Genomic DNA, 18,055 nt, shown 5'->3' with positions numbered 1-18,055 from the left:
AATGTTCGCTCTAATGAAGAGGTTATCGCTAAAACTACACAACAACTCAAACTTTTGAAAAGAATATCATGAAATTTTAACAGCTTTCTTTTGAAAGTTATCTGAATAATGTTGAACTAAGTGAATAAATTGAAATATAGTTACGTTAAAATATATAACAACGGGCCGGTGAAATAGCATTTTCATTTTGAGGCTATACTGAGGATAAAAAATTTACGACAACAAAATTATGGCACTTATGGTTGGTTTAGCGTTGTTTTCTTTTGACCAATTTTTTAACCATCTTTAACTGTTTTTTAATCGTCTCCCTGGATATAACTATTTGGTGATACTAGGCAGTTGAATTCTGTGATAATCCTACCAAACACTTTGCCTTTCTTGGCAATGATTCGATATTTGCAATATGCTAGGGAAGCTTCTTCGGATTCCGAACACAATATTTTTCGCATTATTTATGTATAAAACTTACATATCACAGCATCGAAATTACTTTCTTGTGCTTAATCGATTTTTTAAATATTATTATTACAATGGAGAACAATGGAGGCATGTACCTGGATGGTTTGGGTTTATACCCATTAGGCACCGGACTGGGCAACATTCTGCCCCCTCTACCCAACTGCACTGCCTGCTCGAAGCTAAGTGGCGCTTGCGGGTTGTCCCCCGTCGACGCCCGGTTTTGCCCCGCAATCGGATTTGCTGGACCCGTGAGGGGCGTGGTGACTGGAGGCGGGACTGCAAACTCCCTCAGAGGCTCCCTGTCCCTGGGGAAGCTGTGCGGATAGGAATGGGGCGTGGCGTGAGCTGAATGCGTTTGTATCTAAAGAGAGTCGTAATGTTTTAGTTACAGTCTCTGAGTTCAGATCGTAAATACGTACGTGAGTCGGGCTAGCGTTTAGCTTCGGGAAATTGATGGTTCCCGGCTTCAGCTGCAATGTGGACGGCTTGCAGGGCGTGGGTGGTAGTCTCCGCCCTTGGCCCCGCCTACCGCCCAATAGCGGGTGGCTATGCTGCATGGAACCTTTGTGGGCGGCACTTTGCTGCATCGGGATACCTACCACAGCACCAGCTGTAATACAAGGCGGTCTTGTGCCGTTAATAATTTGGTTGGTGCACATTTAGAGGTTTGGAAGGGTGCCAAATAAGGTACGTATCAAACTCTACTGATACAGGGGTCATTGTGCAGACCAAAGAGTATATATCAACACCGAGCTTTTCTACTTTTTGATCTACAATATTGCAAGGTTTTAAGCTTCACTGTTGTAAATTAAAAAAAAACTCATATATACTCTATCCAAAGTAGCCGTGAACTATTGCAGTTTGTAAATTAGTTTTAATATCAGACAGTGTTTGTCTTCTCATTTTATTTTAGTTAAAAAAAGATACAACGCTATTTGATACGTTCGAACATGTAACCAAATTTTTGCAGGCTGGCAAAAGTCGTTCGGTTGTCAAATGCTCGTTAATTTTTCCAAAACATTAGTGATGATACTCGTAAGATGTTATAAATTGGTAAATGTTGTTTTGTCGCTTTGTTTGTTTTGGTAAATTTCTAATCGCTGCATAATATTTTTAATAACCCTGGTTGAAAATACCGATGGCAAATAAATGTTCAGTCAGGAACAGATTATGTCTCTATCAATAACTTCCACCAGGAACTAGGTGATGAGGTTCGTTACTACCAGTAAAGTACTTACTATTATATGTTAAGCTGCTGATGTTTTTATGAGTGAATGAATCTTTCTGGACGTGAGATAAATGGTGACAATACCCAAACAGGATTATGAGAGTGAAAACAGCTGAAGGTGAGTCTTTAACTAATATAGCATAACTGCAGAAGATATTATTATAGAGTGTGAAATATTTATGTGCAGATAGACGTATATATATATATATAACATTAGGCTAAAATTTACGAGGAGAGAATGAATGCTAGCAATTTTGCAGATATCATAAATTAAGAAAAAGAATATAAATATAAAGAAAAAAGATAAATAAGAAAATGAAGTGATTAAATCTAATTTAGGTGCTTTACAAAATAATTCAATGTAGATATAATAAAATATCCTACAAACTAGGTGGCTGCTTAATTAACTGTAGTATAAGTCCTTCGATAATATATGGATTAGGTATACTATAATGTTAAAACACATTATATTCTGTAACATTTTTGTTTAATTATTTTACTTGCTGTTGTTGAATGTCAATACCAAAACAAACTAAAAGTCAAAACATAAATGCGGTAACATTGCATCGCTTTGACGTAATAAATTGAGATGTCGTAAGTTCACTGCACCTTTGGATATACTGTAGTTAAGATTATCACCTTGTAATACATTTATGAAAGCAGTTCTTACCGACATCGAACGACATACCTATGAAAGGAGGCCCCTGATGATGAGACACCGGATGTGTCGGACTGGGACTCCTCGATCTTTGACACAGACTGGTGGTGCCGTAGGCTGCACCTCTTCTAGACGATCTGAGCGGACCGTATCTGGAATTGTAGCGGTTGAAACCACTATTGGTGGGCGACGGTGACCTCGCCGGACTGGTGGACGCAGACCACGAACCTAAGGCAGAAAATTCTTAAGGACACCTTTAAGAAAGTCTTGTGCCCAATTGTTTTGTGTAGTTGTATATAATATAGTGATTGTGATTATATTATTATGTGCATTGTCAGTTGTGAATCTAAGGTTACGTTCATGATGGGGTAACATTTTGTATGATATAATTAAATGTTTACATAATGTAATTTATGAGCCTTTTTGAAGACTTATAATAACATTTTGAACTTTTTTGTGAACTCAATATTTTTTGTTCCACAATTGCTCTCAACATTTTTATTGATTCTAATCTTATTATTTTTATATAAGCTATTTAATGGGATGGACAAAATAATATGAAAACCTTACGCACATAAGAGTAAATCATTTTGACTGTAGCGTAGCTTAGAATATGGTAGTATTTGGCAGCAAAATACCAATGCGCATTCTTCCATGAATGTTAACTATTGCTGGGGTAGTTTAATGTAATTTAGCCATAATCTATATATTAATCGGCTTAGCGAAAAATTTGCCTCCATTTTTGAGGAAATCGGGATGTGAAATTTGGCATGGTTAAAGCATATAACAGGTCAATTAAAAAGTCCCTCGGCCTACCATAATGTAAAACATATTTTTTTGGCAAAATTAGTTTTTTTAATTCAACATAATTCCCTTCAAGGGGTATACACTGATTATAGCGATCCTCCAACTTTTTGATACTATTTTTATAGTACGATTTGTCTTTTGCTTAAAAATAGGTCTCAGTTTCGGTGATCACCTCTTCATTCGACGTACATTTCTTCCCAGCATTCTTTTGAGATCTGAGAACAGGAAATAGGCACTGGGGCCAGATCTGGAGAATACGGTGGCTGAGGAACGGTCCAGTAACGCTATGTCATAGTCGTTGTTGATGGTCCTTTCTTTTTCAAGGTAGTCAATAAAAATTATTCCATGCGCATCCCAAAATATAGGCGCCATAACCTTGCCAGACTACTGTTGCGTTTTCCCATGCTTTGGAGCGGGTTTATCGTGTGCAGTCCACTGGAATGACTGTCGATTGGACTTGGAGTGAAATGATGGAGCCCTGTTTCATCCACTGTCACATATCGAGGTAAAAACTCGGGTATATTACGATTGATCATTTTCAAACACTGCTTCGAATCATCAACTCGTCGTTGTTTTCGGTCAAAAGTGAGCTCGCGTGGCAACTACTATGGACAGAGCTTTCTCATACCCAAATATTCGTGAATGATATGATGTACACGTTCAGTTGATATATTTAGAGGGTCTGCTATTTCCTTCAATTTACGGTTATTCAAAATCATTTTGTGGATTTTTTAAATGTTTTCGTCGGAAACAACCTCTTTTGGGGGTCCACTGCGTTCACCGTCTTCAGTGCTCATTTTATCACGTTTAAGCTTGATGAGCATAGCAATCCCTGATGGTTGATTTTCCTGGGGCAGTGTCCGGAAACTCGGCATCAAGCCAGGTTCTTGCTTCAACTGTATGCTTTTTTCCATTTTTTTTACAATAACAAACGTTGCTTCACTCAAATTGCTATAATTCACAAACTAATGATCTGACAGCTGTCAAATTTATACACGCATCTTTTGGGGGTTAGGGCTCACTAAAAAACATATAGATTTAATTCTAGTAGCGCCATCTATGTATCTGGCCGGGGATTTTCAATTAACCTATTATTCTTGAGCAATTGCAACACTCCTTGATACGCAGATTAAAGTATTTATTACTTGCAATATTCCATTAGTGCTTTATTAGGAATTGCATTTACTACAAAACCTGAGCCAAAATTAAAACAAATGCAAATTTACAGGAAAATTTTAACAACCTATAAAATTACCTGTATTACGATGATACACTATGTCTCCAAAACCATATCAATCAATCCTCAGTTCTTAAGCAACAATGTTTCTTAACTGTTCTGTGTTCACGAAACATCAAATGAAATCAAAAGCTATTTGCCAAAATCTAAATACCTTGTAAACAAAGGGGACAGACGATTCTTATTGTTCTCGAACTTTTTTAGTTATTTTATGTTTGGATGAAATTCTAGCATATGTTGGGTTTTTATTTCACATGTACATTCTGATAAAACAGACACATTAATATGTTCCCTCTAAAAATATATATAAAATAGAACTTTACTTTACGAGTTCGACGCGCTGCCAACTCCAACACTTATACGGCAGATTATTCGACGTTTCTGCTGTACGTAAACTACGGACGCGTAATTTTTAAAACGAAAATTTGGCAACGGTTTGCCGGAAATGCAATTTTGAACGGAAGATAAATCCATATATTTTACATGTGAAACGATATGAAAACGGAAAGTAAGTGTGTTAAATGATTGTTAAATGAAATGATTTAATTTTAAGCAGTGTTATGGAAGATTTTATGTTACTTTTGATTATTCCCGTATTATTGGAACTATTTAAGAGTTAAAGCAAATTTATATAAGAAAGACGACTAAGAATAGTATGATAATTATATTTTATTTTACTCAATTAGAACATTATTTCTACAAATTAAAATGTTCAATACTTTGTTCCTTATTGGCAGTTAATGGATTAGTTAGTTAGATTTAATTAAAGAAGCCATTCAAAGAAGGTTAGTTAGTGTCAGTTCTTGAGGTAGTTATTTTAATATGTTTTAATATACAGATCTTAATTATTTTAATTAATGTTATAACACGTATTAGTAACATATGGTTTTTAAATTATTCCCTTTAAACTTTTATCAAGGAAACATGATTAACTTAAAAAATTGTGATCATGGCAAATTAAATGAGCTTCGCAAACTTCCGAAAAATATATTCATAAGACAATCATATCTACCTTCCTAACTTTCGGAATTGTTGAAAATCCACGAGTCCTATTCAAGGCTTACGACGATTATATTTCATTGAAAAACAATGTATTGGTTAACAATAAATTTGGTCAACTAAATATTTTTATTTGCCTTCTGTATTAACCCGATATAGTATGAGTTAGCTTTGGAATAGTTTCAAAGAACACGTTTATTTAACATACTTGGAGTTGAAATGTCATCAGACAGACGGGAAAAGCAGTAAATATCAAAATTATAAGGTTTAAAAACTAATAACGCATATGTTGTAATGAAATTCTTAAATGTATAATACTGGATGATCAGGTGAATCTTGTATCACCTACATCTATCTCTTTAATTTCTTGGAGATAGGTTTGCTTCACTGTTGGATTATGAGCACAATGCCTATCAATTTCCGTATTTAGATTTCCCATAAAATAAATTTAATTATCTGCATCTGGCATATTTCAACTCTTCTTGTTAAATGTTTACAGGAACACAATTAGAATACGACTCAAAATTACTGTTTGCATATAGTTATTTTATATTTGACATACATGACATTTTCTCTTTTGATTGTCCCGTTGTTGGTTTGATGTAATTATTACAAAAAAAACCTGGACGTTTCCTAAACCATAAATATTTCCAATATAAATCAAATTAGTTTAACCTTTCTCAAGTTTTCGCTTTCAAAATAATAGATAATTCACGGTTCTTATAATAAAATAATCTTATAGAAAATTATTTATTGTCAAGTTATGGTGATTGATATTAAATAGTGAGTGTACTGGTGAAAATGATAAACTTATGAGAATTCGATGAAAAGCAAAAATTAAATTATTCAACTTACCCCTGGGCAGCCTTTTGGTGGACGATCTTTGATGTTCGTGCTTGACGATACCAACAATATCACACACCGTGTCAGAGAAGCCGATATCGTGATGAAGGTGGCCCGGATGCTTCTTTCTTGGAGATGGGCTTCTCTGGAGTGACGGTGAGTTTCCTCTCCTGCGAGAAACGTAACCATTGTACTCTCCAACATCATTAGGTACTTAGCTCATTACTTACCTAATACTAGGGCTTCTTCTATGGGTATTCGATCCGTATCCGGAGGGATGAAGATGCTGCTGGTCTCCTGTGCTTTCACAGGAAGGTCTCCTGGAACCTAGTACCTCCTGCAGTTCCGTCATCTACAGAAACACCAAAATCTAAGCGCGTGCACTCGTCTACGACTCATTTTATCAACACTGTTTATTTTCGAGCATTTGAACTGATTCGGTTAAGAGTAAACGATACCTCCCTCCTCATCTCCCGCATTGACTGGACAGAAACAGTTCAAATACCACAAAAAACAACCAAACCAAAAAGAACGACAAAAAACGAAAACTCGAAAATTAGATTGTTATAAGTAGTAAACTAAGTAAATTCTAAGAACATGTACCTCATTCATAAGACAGATCATCTATGCAACGTTTTTAAATAGATAGTAAAAAATGTAAACATGCAATAAAAACCTTAAGAAATAGACGACATGCAGAATAAACAATGTGCCAAGATATTGTTAAAGGAGTAACAGTACTGGTTAGATTACAGGGAGCAAACGAAAACTAGTCACCAACTGAACTTGTTCAGTGTTTTAAATATGTTTAGGATGCCCCCCGTATTTACAGGGTGTTTCTTAGTTCCGTTCATAATTTTTTAAATTTGTATACATTAATACATTTTAATTTTTAGAACTTTTAGATACATTTGGTTCTAAATATTTTGTAATAATTTGGTTGTAATATTTAAAAAGTAGTATATGTATACTAGATGTGTATTAGTGATTTTATTTGATTGATTTTTGCTATTATCTCGTAAAAATTCTTATATGTTATTAAATACATTCCTATAGGTGGTAAATTTGCCGAATTCTAGATTCCAAACTAGAAGAAATATATTGTCCATAAAAATACAGATACGTCGATTGATATCAAGTAAGAATTAATAAATTTTTATAACTTTAAAGGTGTCCATTAATATTTTAATTGGTTAACTTTCACAGGAAATGTGGTAATCAATACATTTTGATTATTTCAATATCTATTGGTTCAAGTTATTTAGATATAGAGATTTAGAGGCTAGGACTACCTGTGAAGATGTTATTGGATAAGATATAAATAAAATACAAGAGCAGCAATTTTAAATATTAATTGAAATTCATGGGAGTGATTCAAAAATATGTAAATTGGACATAACATGATCTGGAAATATTGTATGGAAATATATTGTTAATTTTATTTTAAGGCAAAAAATAGGTAATTTTTACAATTCGGAATTTCTTACATGTGATTCGCGTGAATTATATGAAGAAAATCACAAACAAATCCAAATAATAATTTGACAAAACATATATTTTAATGAATATGCCAACTATTTTAACTGATCCTTAATATATATATATATATATATATATATATATATATATATATATATATATATATATAAATGGATATATGGAACTATATAAACGAATTTTATAATTTAAGTAAAATATGTGACTAATATGAGCTTTGTATAGATAAAAAGAGTATAAATAGTTAAAGGAGAAGTGGAATCATTTAGTTTATTTGATATTCTATATGTATGATGATGTATAGTATATTCATGTATGCATCTATATGCATTGAGAGAGATATACCTCGGAAACTCTACGAGATAAATTGAAGTGTTGTCAGATTCCTAATGAGCGGTATTATATGCTCTAGACCAAGTACAACCTATCACTTAGTGAGGCAGCTTTGGTAATTGAGATGGGATTGAATAGTCAGGATACAACGACAAAAATATTATTCAGGAATAAGCTAAGATAATAAATTCACATTAAGCTAAATTTCAGCACTACTATCATTAAGCTAAATTCTGTAGTAATAGTTAATCTCTCTAAGAAATCCCATTAATTTGTCACTATTGTCGCATACTATTTTGGTATTTTGAAGTTATTCAGCCCAAATCTTGTTCTCATGGGAAAGAGGTTAGGTTCGTCGTTCTGGAGACGGATGATTGGTTGCTGGTCTGAGGAGGTCAAAGGACTGAAGAAGCCGTTTTTAACTCAATTGAGATCAAAGTTATTGTGGATGTATAAATGAACGATGAGTATTCCAATACCCAGAGGGGTATCCACCTAGCGTCAGTGAAGTATCAGTGCTCCTCTCTTAGGTTTAGTTTTATCTCATGGATATGGATTGAGAAACTAGGAAGAGGGCTGAAGAAGCCGTTTTTAACTCTAATGGGATAAAAGTTATTGTGGATGCATAAATGAACGATGAGTATTCCAATATCCAGAGGGGTATCCACCTAGCGTCAGTAGATAACTATCCAACAGAAAGGAACCTAAGATCAATAGGGATGAACCATTTCATCATCTTCAACGGTTCTACTGTAGGTATAGATTCCTTTTTGGTATTTTAAGTTCGCTTATACCAGATAACGGCATATCCAGGTTCTATAATGGATTTAGAATTGTCCATATATATGTTTTTGTATTTTAGGTAGTAGGAGAGCAGTTCAAATAACTTATTTTTTGTGTAGGAAGGAGATTGTTGAATACAGAACTACGGATAATAGTGGCAGTGATAAATTTCAGCGTGAAAATTTGGGAATAAAATGGAAATGGAGGAAACGAAGTTCTGCTTCTGAAAACAGGTCTGAACTTTTGATGCCCCTGATCTTACAGAAAATCTCAGAGGGAAAAGTTTTTTGTGATAAGTAAAAGAAATGGTAGATGTGAGGATACACAAAGTTATTGCTAGTAACTACAGGAAATCCCACAGTAATAATCTGAACGCCGATGTTAGCAGATATTATTTTCACAACATCATGGAAAACTCGAGGAGGACATCAAAGACATCATGGAAAACGTAATTGAATAATAAAAAGTTGAAATTGAAATGGCTCTTAAATAATTCTTAAAATCTAGGCTTACTTAGACATGGACATATTACTTATTTTACCAAAAAATGCTTAGAAATATATAAGAAGTCATTATCCACACAGATGGAAGCGACTTCAGATTGGGTTCTTTACGATTCCTGCTTGTTATCTTAACTAAAAAGGATCTTTCCACAAAAAGAAAATTTATAAACTGGATAAAAGATGCCCGGATTTTGTAGGTTTAAAGGGAGCATAATTAAAAATATACATAGTCTATGGTATACGCAAATAAACAATTTTTTATATATTCAAAAAAAACGGGAACATATTTGTACACCTAGAATAACAGTTATATATGGCATTTAGTATTAAAAACAAAAAAAAATGTATTTGAATTACTATTACAAGTATTTTTATAGAGCTGAGTTAAATAATATACATCATTTATTATTTTTAATAGATAGTGAAGTTTAACACATTTAACCATCTTGTGTTAAAACTAATTATCTTCATCATGAGAACATAAATGAATTGAAACATCTAATATTTAATTGAAATTATGAATGGAATCTAAATGAGAAACACCCTGTCTTCCATGTAGCGTATGAATCAAAAAATCTTCACATGTGTCGATAGTGAGGCAATGAAGTTGTACGTCATTGTACATAACAAGTAAACCAACGTGGAAAATTCGGTGAGATTAATTGTGTTTGGAAAGAATTGAAACGAATTAAAGACAAATTTCAATGATTAGAAATAAATATCAAAGATAAGCATGCGCAGCCGTAATATAAGTCAAATATGCTACCAAACTCTTCTAGAGGTTACGTCTGACACAATTCATATCCGTTAGCAATCGACTGGCGATTGTTGGCAGACATGAAAAGTGCTTTCGGGCAATGCAACAAGTCTAAATATTGCAGAATCAAATTCGAACAGTGTGTGTTATTTACACAAATCTATATTGTTTCAGTTACTAGAAGGGCCTTCTTAGATATCCCCACACAAAGATCTCTCGTCAGGAAGAAAAGCATCGATAGTAAGTCCATAGCGAGTGAGATATTTGTGTGGGAATCTAGAAACATCTAGTTCATCAGCATCTCATATATAGATTTGCTACTCAAAATATTTTTAAACATACGGCATAGGCTATGCTTTTTGTTATCTAAAATACCTTCTATGACTTGTTCTAACACTATAACATCAGTTTTTTGATGAATCTGTGAACAATAATGATTTGCTAACAATGATTCGTCAAATGGAAGGTCTAATTAATATTTGTTCCGCCTAGGGCTGGACCTACTCTAAAATTTTCTCGCTAATTTTTCGCTTTTAACATATGTTCCTATTTTTTTTTTGGAGTAATGTTTCTAGTTACGACTGAATTCGATGTAAACATAGCTAATATTGATTTATTTATTTATCTATTCTAATCACAAATAGTTTACCATGTAGGGGGTGTGTTTGTTCACCTTTTTCTGTCTGTAACAAAGAAAAAAAAATTAATATGCGAGAATATTAATGATAGTTTTAGATTATTAGTGGTATTTCAACAAGGACGTTTAAATTTTAATATAATTCCATGTAAATTTACAATAATGTTGAACAATGCGGGCATACAGCTAAACTATATTATTATAAGGTATTTGAATGTATTTTGATCAGCGATAACTTTTGGAGAAAATATTATATATCGGTATTGATATCAGCGTGTTAAATTTTATGCTTTTGGCAATTCTCCATATAAAATATCAGTGATTTCTTTAGCATTACTGAGTTATCCAGTATATGCAGACGCTAATCATGGAACGCTCAAAATTGTATTATCGACATTATCAATATTTTTCTGCCGAAGTCCATCCGACCTTTTTAGGAACTTGTAATATTGCTGCTCCATCAAATCTCAATTGTCCGATTCGGCTTCAGTGATTGAAAGGTGGTGATATTGATATCAATGTAAAAATCGGCCAGTAAGACTAAAACTGTACGACAACAATAAAGAGCAAGATCTAATGGAGGAAAACCTATCTTAAAATTTCAAGGAACTTGCAGCATTTGATGAATCAACTGTTTACAAACATTTATATGCGACAGTAAGGACCTAAAATTTTCCAAAAAAAAAAAACATTTCGAACCGTTTCAGCAGTTTGGCTTCATTGCAAGAAAACAAGTTTTATGAGAATTTCAAATGGATTAATCACATTGATACAGAAATAACATATTTATAGATATAATATTTTGTTATGCATTTGGTGAGATTAGTAAGGAGTAATGTATTACGGAGTTGTTACAGCCAAACGAATTTGGTTTTGCATATAATTAAGGATGTCATTTTAATAAATTGAACGCTCATTGTTGTAAAAAAGACGAACAACAACGAGTAATAGATATCAAAAAAGTCATCTAAAGCATGACAACACGTCGTAAAAGTAGTTAAGGATACCCTCCTCTAGTTGTAATGGAATATTTTGTTGCACCTAATACCCTAGCCAGGCAGCACTTTCTGATTATTACTTGTTCAGATCGGCACGAGCGGTAAACCAACAACGTTCTTTCAACGTGAATTGCTGTTGACAAAGGTATAGGAAAAAATTGTAGAAGGTGGTTCCAAATATTTTGATCAACGAATATTGCACCAATATTTCTCAATAAATGAATTTTTGAAGTAAAAACGTTATTAGAATACATGCAGCGCTGCTCCGATAAAATTATTACATATGGGAATGTACAAGTTGCTGATATTCAGTTTTTTAAAACCTTATTTGTTAAAAATGATAACGTTGACAATGATGGTTGCATCGCGAATATTTATTCCTTTAAGCGTCCTTAATGAAAAGCTTTTAAGATTATTAAGAATTGTTAAAAAAATATGATAAATATTAACTTTGATTCAATTTACACTTATATTTCATGCTTTGATTGTTGTAAATTGTATCAAAAAGAAAGTGTAATAATTTTAAAAAATTCAGACATTACATATAAAACATGAACGAATTACATTTTTATATGAAAAGAGTCACCACACTCGGCAACTGAACCATTGTAGTTATTTAGAATGTATGTATGTGCTATTTTACCAGTACTTTCGGGTATACGTGTTATATACCATTATAGATCTGACTATCGCAGCCATGTGCAGAGGCCATCGGTTTAAGACCACCTGTATGATGAGAAGGATTTGGATAATTTTGGAAGAGATAAACATCATCAGTCTTTTTGTATCGTCGTTCAACAAGTCACCTATTCTTTCCTCGAATCAAACAGTTTTTTATAGGAAACAATAGCTTTCTTGTTCTAAAACAATTCATATTTTATAACCGATTTAATTGGTAGGATTCCGGGGGATTATAATTCTGTCCTCCTTTGAATTCCTTCAATTAACCGCAATCAAATTAATTATCAAGAAACGAAGACTGATTGACTTTGAATTTTCAATCTTTCCGCAGTTATTCCAAGCATTTCTTACTGTAGTTAAATGGAGTTCGGGCAAAAGTATCGCAGCTAGGCCACCAAAGGTGCATTGAGGGTACTCAGCCACCCCTAGCGATAAAATATTCCAAGCAAGAAACGTACCCGCATCATATTTCAAGCTCTAAGGCCACCAAAGGCGGACTCTAGTTACTATGAATTAACATAGTATACAGTTCAGGATGCAAACAGCCAGAACAGATGACAAAGCCAGATTGTAGTAGCTCATTTTCTTAGCCGTAGACTATCGGATTTGGAGTCACCAAAACTCGGGAAATCATTCTATAGAGGAGTACCATTGAAATGTGGATAGAAACAAATGCCATGTTGAAGGTCTTCAGAGGCAAACTGGCAGACTCAAAAATAATTCTACAACTACTATGCGCTGTTTAGACAACTATATGCTGTTAATAACGACGTACACCCTTGTGCTCTTTCTTTAAGAGGGAGCTGTTATATACCATTATGGACGTGACTATCGCTATGCAAGGGCCATCTGTTTTAAGACTAAATGAATGGTGAGAAAGTGAGATGGATTTAGTTTGTTTTCGAATAGATAACAATCAATTCTTGAATCCATATCTTTTAAATGCAGTTTATTTTGGGAACTTTTTATGACTTTCTTAATAAGGTTTTCTTAATATTCTAATATCTTCAGTAAAATAAATATAGCGAGAGCTTCTCAAGCTCCTAATAATCAGAGGTTGCGTTGAAAAAGGATAAGACCGCTAGAGTCGACTAAGTCACACATGAAACGATCCTAATTAAAAGGTCAAGGGGAAACATTATTTCAATGGTTTCGGGTTTTATTTACGTAACTATATCGATCGAAGAGAATTATATATAAAGATTATAATTGTTTTAATATTGTAAAAAGGATATATTAAATATTGGAAAAACTATCAAAGTATAAGCTTCATAGTGACAAAATATATAGTCTATCGGATATAACAGTGAACTCACGTCAATAATATGTATAATGTATAGCCTATTGCAGTTTGTAAATTCGTTTTAATACCAGTGTTAGTGTATTCCTCCAAACCCAATAGAGTCTATCATGGAGAAATGAACGATACGTTTTTATACTGGTTTGAAAATGAGTTATTAAAGAACTAACAGAAACCATTGAAGATATTGTTATGGACAATGCACCATATCATAGTACACTGGTGGAAAAGACCCCAACAAGTATATTGTCAAAGGCTGTAATGAAGGAACGATTTCCAAAATATAAATTAAGGCTTGAAGAGACTATGTTAAACTGTGAAATATTTCAAATAGTCGTTAAATATAAATTAAATGTTTAATTGTAGAACTGAACAGCTTCCTCCCTATGCTGAACAGTATGGTCACCAATTATTACATCTTCCTCCCTCTAACTGCATATTTAATCCAATCTATTTGATATGGGAAGCGGAAAATAATTACTATAATGGAGATGCAGGTCGAGAAGGATATACAAGCAAGAACTGTTTGTCTTGTCTAAAATAACATCTTCGATTTGGATGAACTCCGTCATACATACAGAGGAGAAAATTGACAAATGGTGAAATCGTTAATAAGTTTTGGATATATTGGACATGAACAGCTTAGTGACTGGCTTGAACAGTAACTCAGAAAGTGACAGTGACTAAATGAAACTTTCGGGATAGGTGATTATGATGTATTTGGTGATGAGAGTGGAAACAGTTAAAGGTGTGTATATAATGAATTGAGAATAAATGTAGAAAATTGTATTGTAGGGCGTGATTTGTGGGCATAAAAGAACGTAAACGAATAGAAGATAAACGTAAAAAGGTAGTTGTATCCTCTAAAGAAAGTAAAATGCATTACTTGGATATGCAATTGTTAATTAGATGCATTAGGCCTGCAGGTTATACCACTACATAAAAAAACGCGACTAGAATTCCACCTTCTGTGTGGTGTGAATAAGGGTTCGATGTAACAAACTATACAACTATTGTGGCTGTATAATTAACTGTTATTTAAGTACTTTGTTGAAATATACATTAAATGTTAAAATAAAGTATATTTGATAACATTATTTCGGTTTCATTATTTTTTACATCAGAATTTTATTATACGTTATACGCCAAAATAAACTAAAACTCATAATTTATTGAGCATTGCGACGTTATGACGTTAGAAATTTAAATGACTTAAGTTCACTGATATTTTATATAGACATTTGTATATAATAAAGATACCAAGGTCTTATGAAAAAAAAATAACTTGAGAGAAGCAGGCACGGTTTAGATTTTTGTATCCCGAGAAACCTATTGGACATGGAAAGCATGAGATTGTCGTTTTTATTAATTTCCGTCCTATTTTTGACTATCTATATCTGATTAGAACTTTTACATTAAATGTGTGCGAGTGCGAAACAATATCACAATTTTATTTGAGATCGTAGGCGGTGCTCGCAAGATGGAATTATGCGAAAGGTAGTTAAAAGAAGACATGCCATTCAATTTAATGCTGATGTAATGTTCGCTGGCAATAGCGCTATATTTTCTTACGCATATATTGATACTTCAACCCTTCAACGATATAATTCAAATTAAGGAAACGGAATCCCATTAGAGCAAATGCAGAAGTTCATATTAGAATCAGTAATGCAGGAAAAGAAACTCGCGTATACAATTCAAGTAATGAGCTTCAGCTTTAATCGATCATGCACCTCTTCATGATTGGTTTTACCATAATCTTTATGCTTCACTTCTTTAAGATGGTGAGTGTAGAAAAGGCAATTCAATCAAGACTAAAATGTGGCTTGTTTGAATTATTATTTTGCCAGTCGTTCAATGTTGCTCTGATATTTATACATTTTTACATTCTGGCATCTAATTCAGTCTTGAAATACAGTGCAAGCATTAGAAATTAAGTAATTAGATTAAGTAGGGACAATCAATGCAAATTTTATGAACAAATAAACAGGTGACAATTGAAATGGTGTAGATATACCTGTCGAAAAAAATCCGCACATGTTCCTATAGCGACCTTTTGGAAGGATCGGTCTGAAAAATAAGAGGCTAACGTTGTCCAAAGTCAAAATATTTGGACGATATTTTAGTCAATTAATGATTAGACCATATTCATATGCACCAAAAATCAGTCCATATTGGTTCATGGATACTTGAATATGTATAAACTAATATTTTTTCGCAATTTTAATAAACATTTAGTTTTCCGTATCATCTTTTATATCGTACAAATTCACTGGTGACCAAAAAATGCATAAAATTAACGTAGTTAAGCTAATGAAAGAGAATTGTTCTGCAGACGAAATAATTTTTACGAATGAACAAATAAATTATCACGCTCAGTAAATTAGTGAGTCTATTTTAATTAACAATCCAATTTAGTTTGAAATGTATCTTGTATATCAAACAATTCTTAATAATCTAATAAACAGTTTTTCATCAAAACGGATAATACACAAAATGAAAAATACTAACCGTATCGATCGATTCCTCTTCGTGCTTCTCCTAGCTAACGATATCAAGGAGCTCTCCTCGTGGTGATGATGTTGGTCGGTGTTTTCGTGACCCCCCATTAGGGGAGCCCCCTCCAAACTAATAGAACCCGTTCTGGAGCCCCCCAAATGTCCCGCCATGGTGTCCATAAGGCAATCGAAAAACGAAGCCTTCTGTTTTTGAATACATTGTCGTATAGTTTTCTGTGACTGGTAGGTTATTTGGATTTTGTTTAGCTTTAATTTCTATTTTAGTTTAATGTACAGATACGGCATATGGTTAATCGATAATCTAGTGATTTTTTCATGAATCTATTGAACTGTGCCAAGGAAATGTTTTCGATCAATTTTTAAAGACGATACAGACATACTCTAATTATACTTTTTGTGTACATTATATTTTTATATTATGTCTTCAAACGGACTAATAAATTTATGTAACCTGTATAGTGATGTTTAATTGGTTATTTTAATTCATTGATTTATTAGTTCGTTTGTTAATATTTAACACATTATGATACTATATATTCTACTTTTTATCTAATGTTTTACTTTTTATAATTATAAATTGATATTTTCCTTAATTTATAGTAAAACTTTGCTTAATATGTCTTAACTACTGTCTTTATGATTATTTGTAATAATAAATATACTTTAGTTTGTAATTTTATGATTCATACATGTTTGATTCAACATGTTTTATTCGGTATAATTTATGGCAAATTAAGGTTTCATTTAAAATAAAGTTAATTATTTTTACATTACTATTATCTAGTTATGTTTCAATGATTTTCTCTATAAAGAAAATAAAATTTCGCTTTTGTATAACTGTAAAAATCTATTATGAATTGCTAAGTGTGGTCGTACAAATACCGCGGCTGCTTACATCGGCTCAAAACAATACAAATTATGTGGAAATAGATCAATCGCTACACACCTGAATTCGTTGAAAGCTGTCTTTAGCTGACAGTGCTTTGAATTAATTATTGAAACTATATTCTGGACTGAGAGTGATGAAAAATAGACACGAGATATATTAAAATGATCCGTGAATTAATGGTTTAGGAAATTTCCATGGGGGCATTTTGATTATTTAAATTTCCGAAAGTTTTAGAGTTAATGTGGTTCGACAAATGTATCCAGAACTAGTCATTTGAAATGTCTCCGGCCTAACATAGTAAAACACATTTTTTTGGCAATGTTTTTTTATTCAACATAATTCGCTTCAAGGGTGATATACTGATTATAGCGACCCTCCAACTTTTCGATGCCATTTCTATAGTACGATTTGTGCTTTGCTACAAAATAGGCCTCAGTTTCGGCAATCACCTCTTCATTCGACGAACATTTCTTCCCAGCGAGCACTATTTTTATATCTGAAAACGGGAAAAGAGTCGCTGCGGGCCAGATTTGGAGAATACGGAGGATGAGGAAACAATTTGAAGTCCTATTCATGGATTTTTGCCATCATTTTCACTGATTTGTGACACGGTGCATTGTCTTGATGAAGCAGCACTTTTTTTTTCTTCAAATGCGGCCGTTTTTCGGCCATTTTGCCCTTCAAACGGTTCAATAACACTACGTAATAATCGCTGTTGATGGTCCTTCCTTTTCAAGGTAGTCAATGAAAATTATTGCATGCGCATCCCAAAATACAGACGCCATAACCTTGACAGCTGACTGTTGCGTTTTCCCATGCTTTGGGGCGGGTTTATCATATGCAGTCCCACTCGGATGACTGTCCATTGTCACATATTGACGCAAAAACTCGGGTTTATTACACTTAATCGTCTTCAAACACTGCTCT

The 18,055-nt window shown here is 33.2% G+C and overlaps 1 protein-coding gene across 7 annotated transcripts in view; it reads right to left on the bottom strand.

The window, feature by feature from the left end:
* LOC143195284 (voltage-dependent calcium channel type A subunit alpha-1) overlaps positions 1-18,055 on the bottom strand; it is a 182,784-nt gene that overhangs the window by 7,820 nt on the left and 156,909 nt on the right. For 5 of the 7 annotated variants that reach the window (XM_076402290.1, XM_076402288.1, XM_076402289.1 and 2 more), the window contains 5 exons: positions 6,462-6,583; positions 6,244-6,401; positions 2,376-2,588; positions 879-1,069; positions 555-820 (listed from right to left, as the gene is read on the bottom strand). In XM_076402290.1, coding sequence (XP_076258405.1) covers positions 555-820; positions 879-1,069; positions 2,376-2,588; positions 6,244-6,401; positions 6,462-6,583 — 950 coding nt within the window. Of the gene's footprint in view, positions 1-554; positions 821-878; positions 1,070-2,375; positions 2,589-6,243; positions 6,402-6,461; positions 6,584-10,777; positions 10,788-16,231; positions 16,423-18,055 lie in introns of all 7 variants that reach the window. The other 2 variants (XM_076402295.1, XM_076402293.1) reach the window with 2 other exon arrangements.

This window comes from Rhynchophorus ferrugineus, unplaced genomic scaffold (genome assembly GCF_030347505.1).
Source record: "Rhynchophorus ferrugineus isolate W39M unplaced genomic scaffold, kcgeb_rfMv2 rfM4, whole genome shotgun sequence".
Taxonomy (NCBI): domain Eukaryota; kingdom Metazoa; phylum Arthropoda; class Insecta; order Coleoptera; family Curculionidae; genus Rhynchophorus; species Rhynchophorus ferrugineus.
This window is presented reverse-complemented; position numbering and strand designations above follow the sequence as displayed.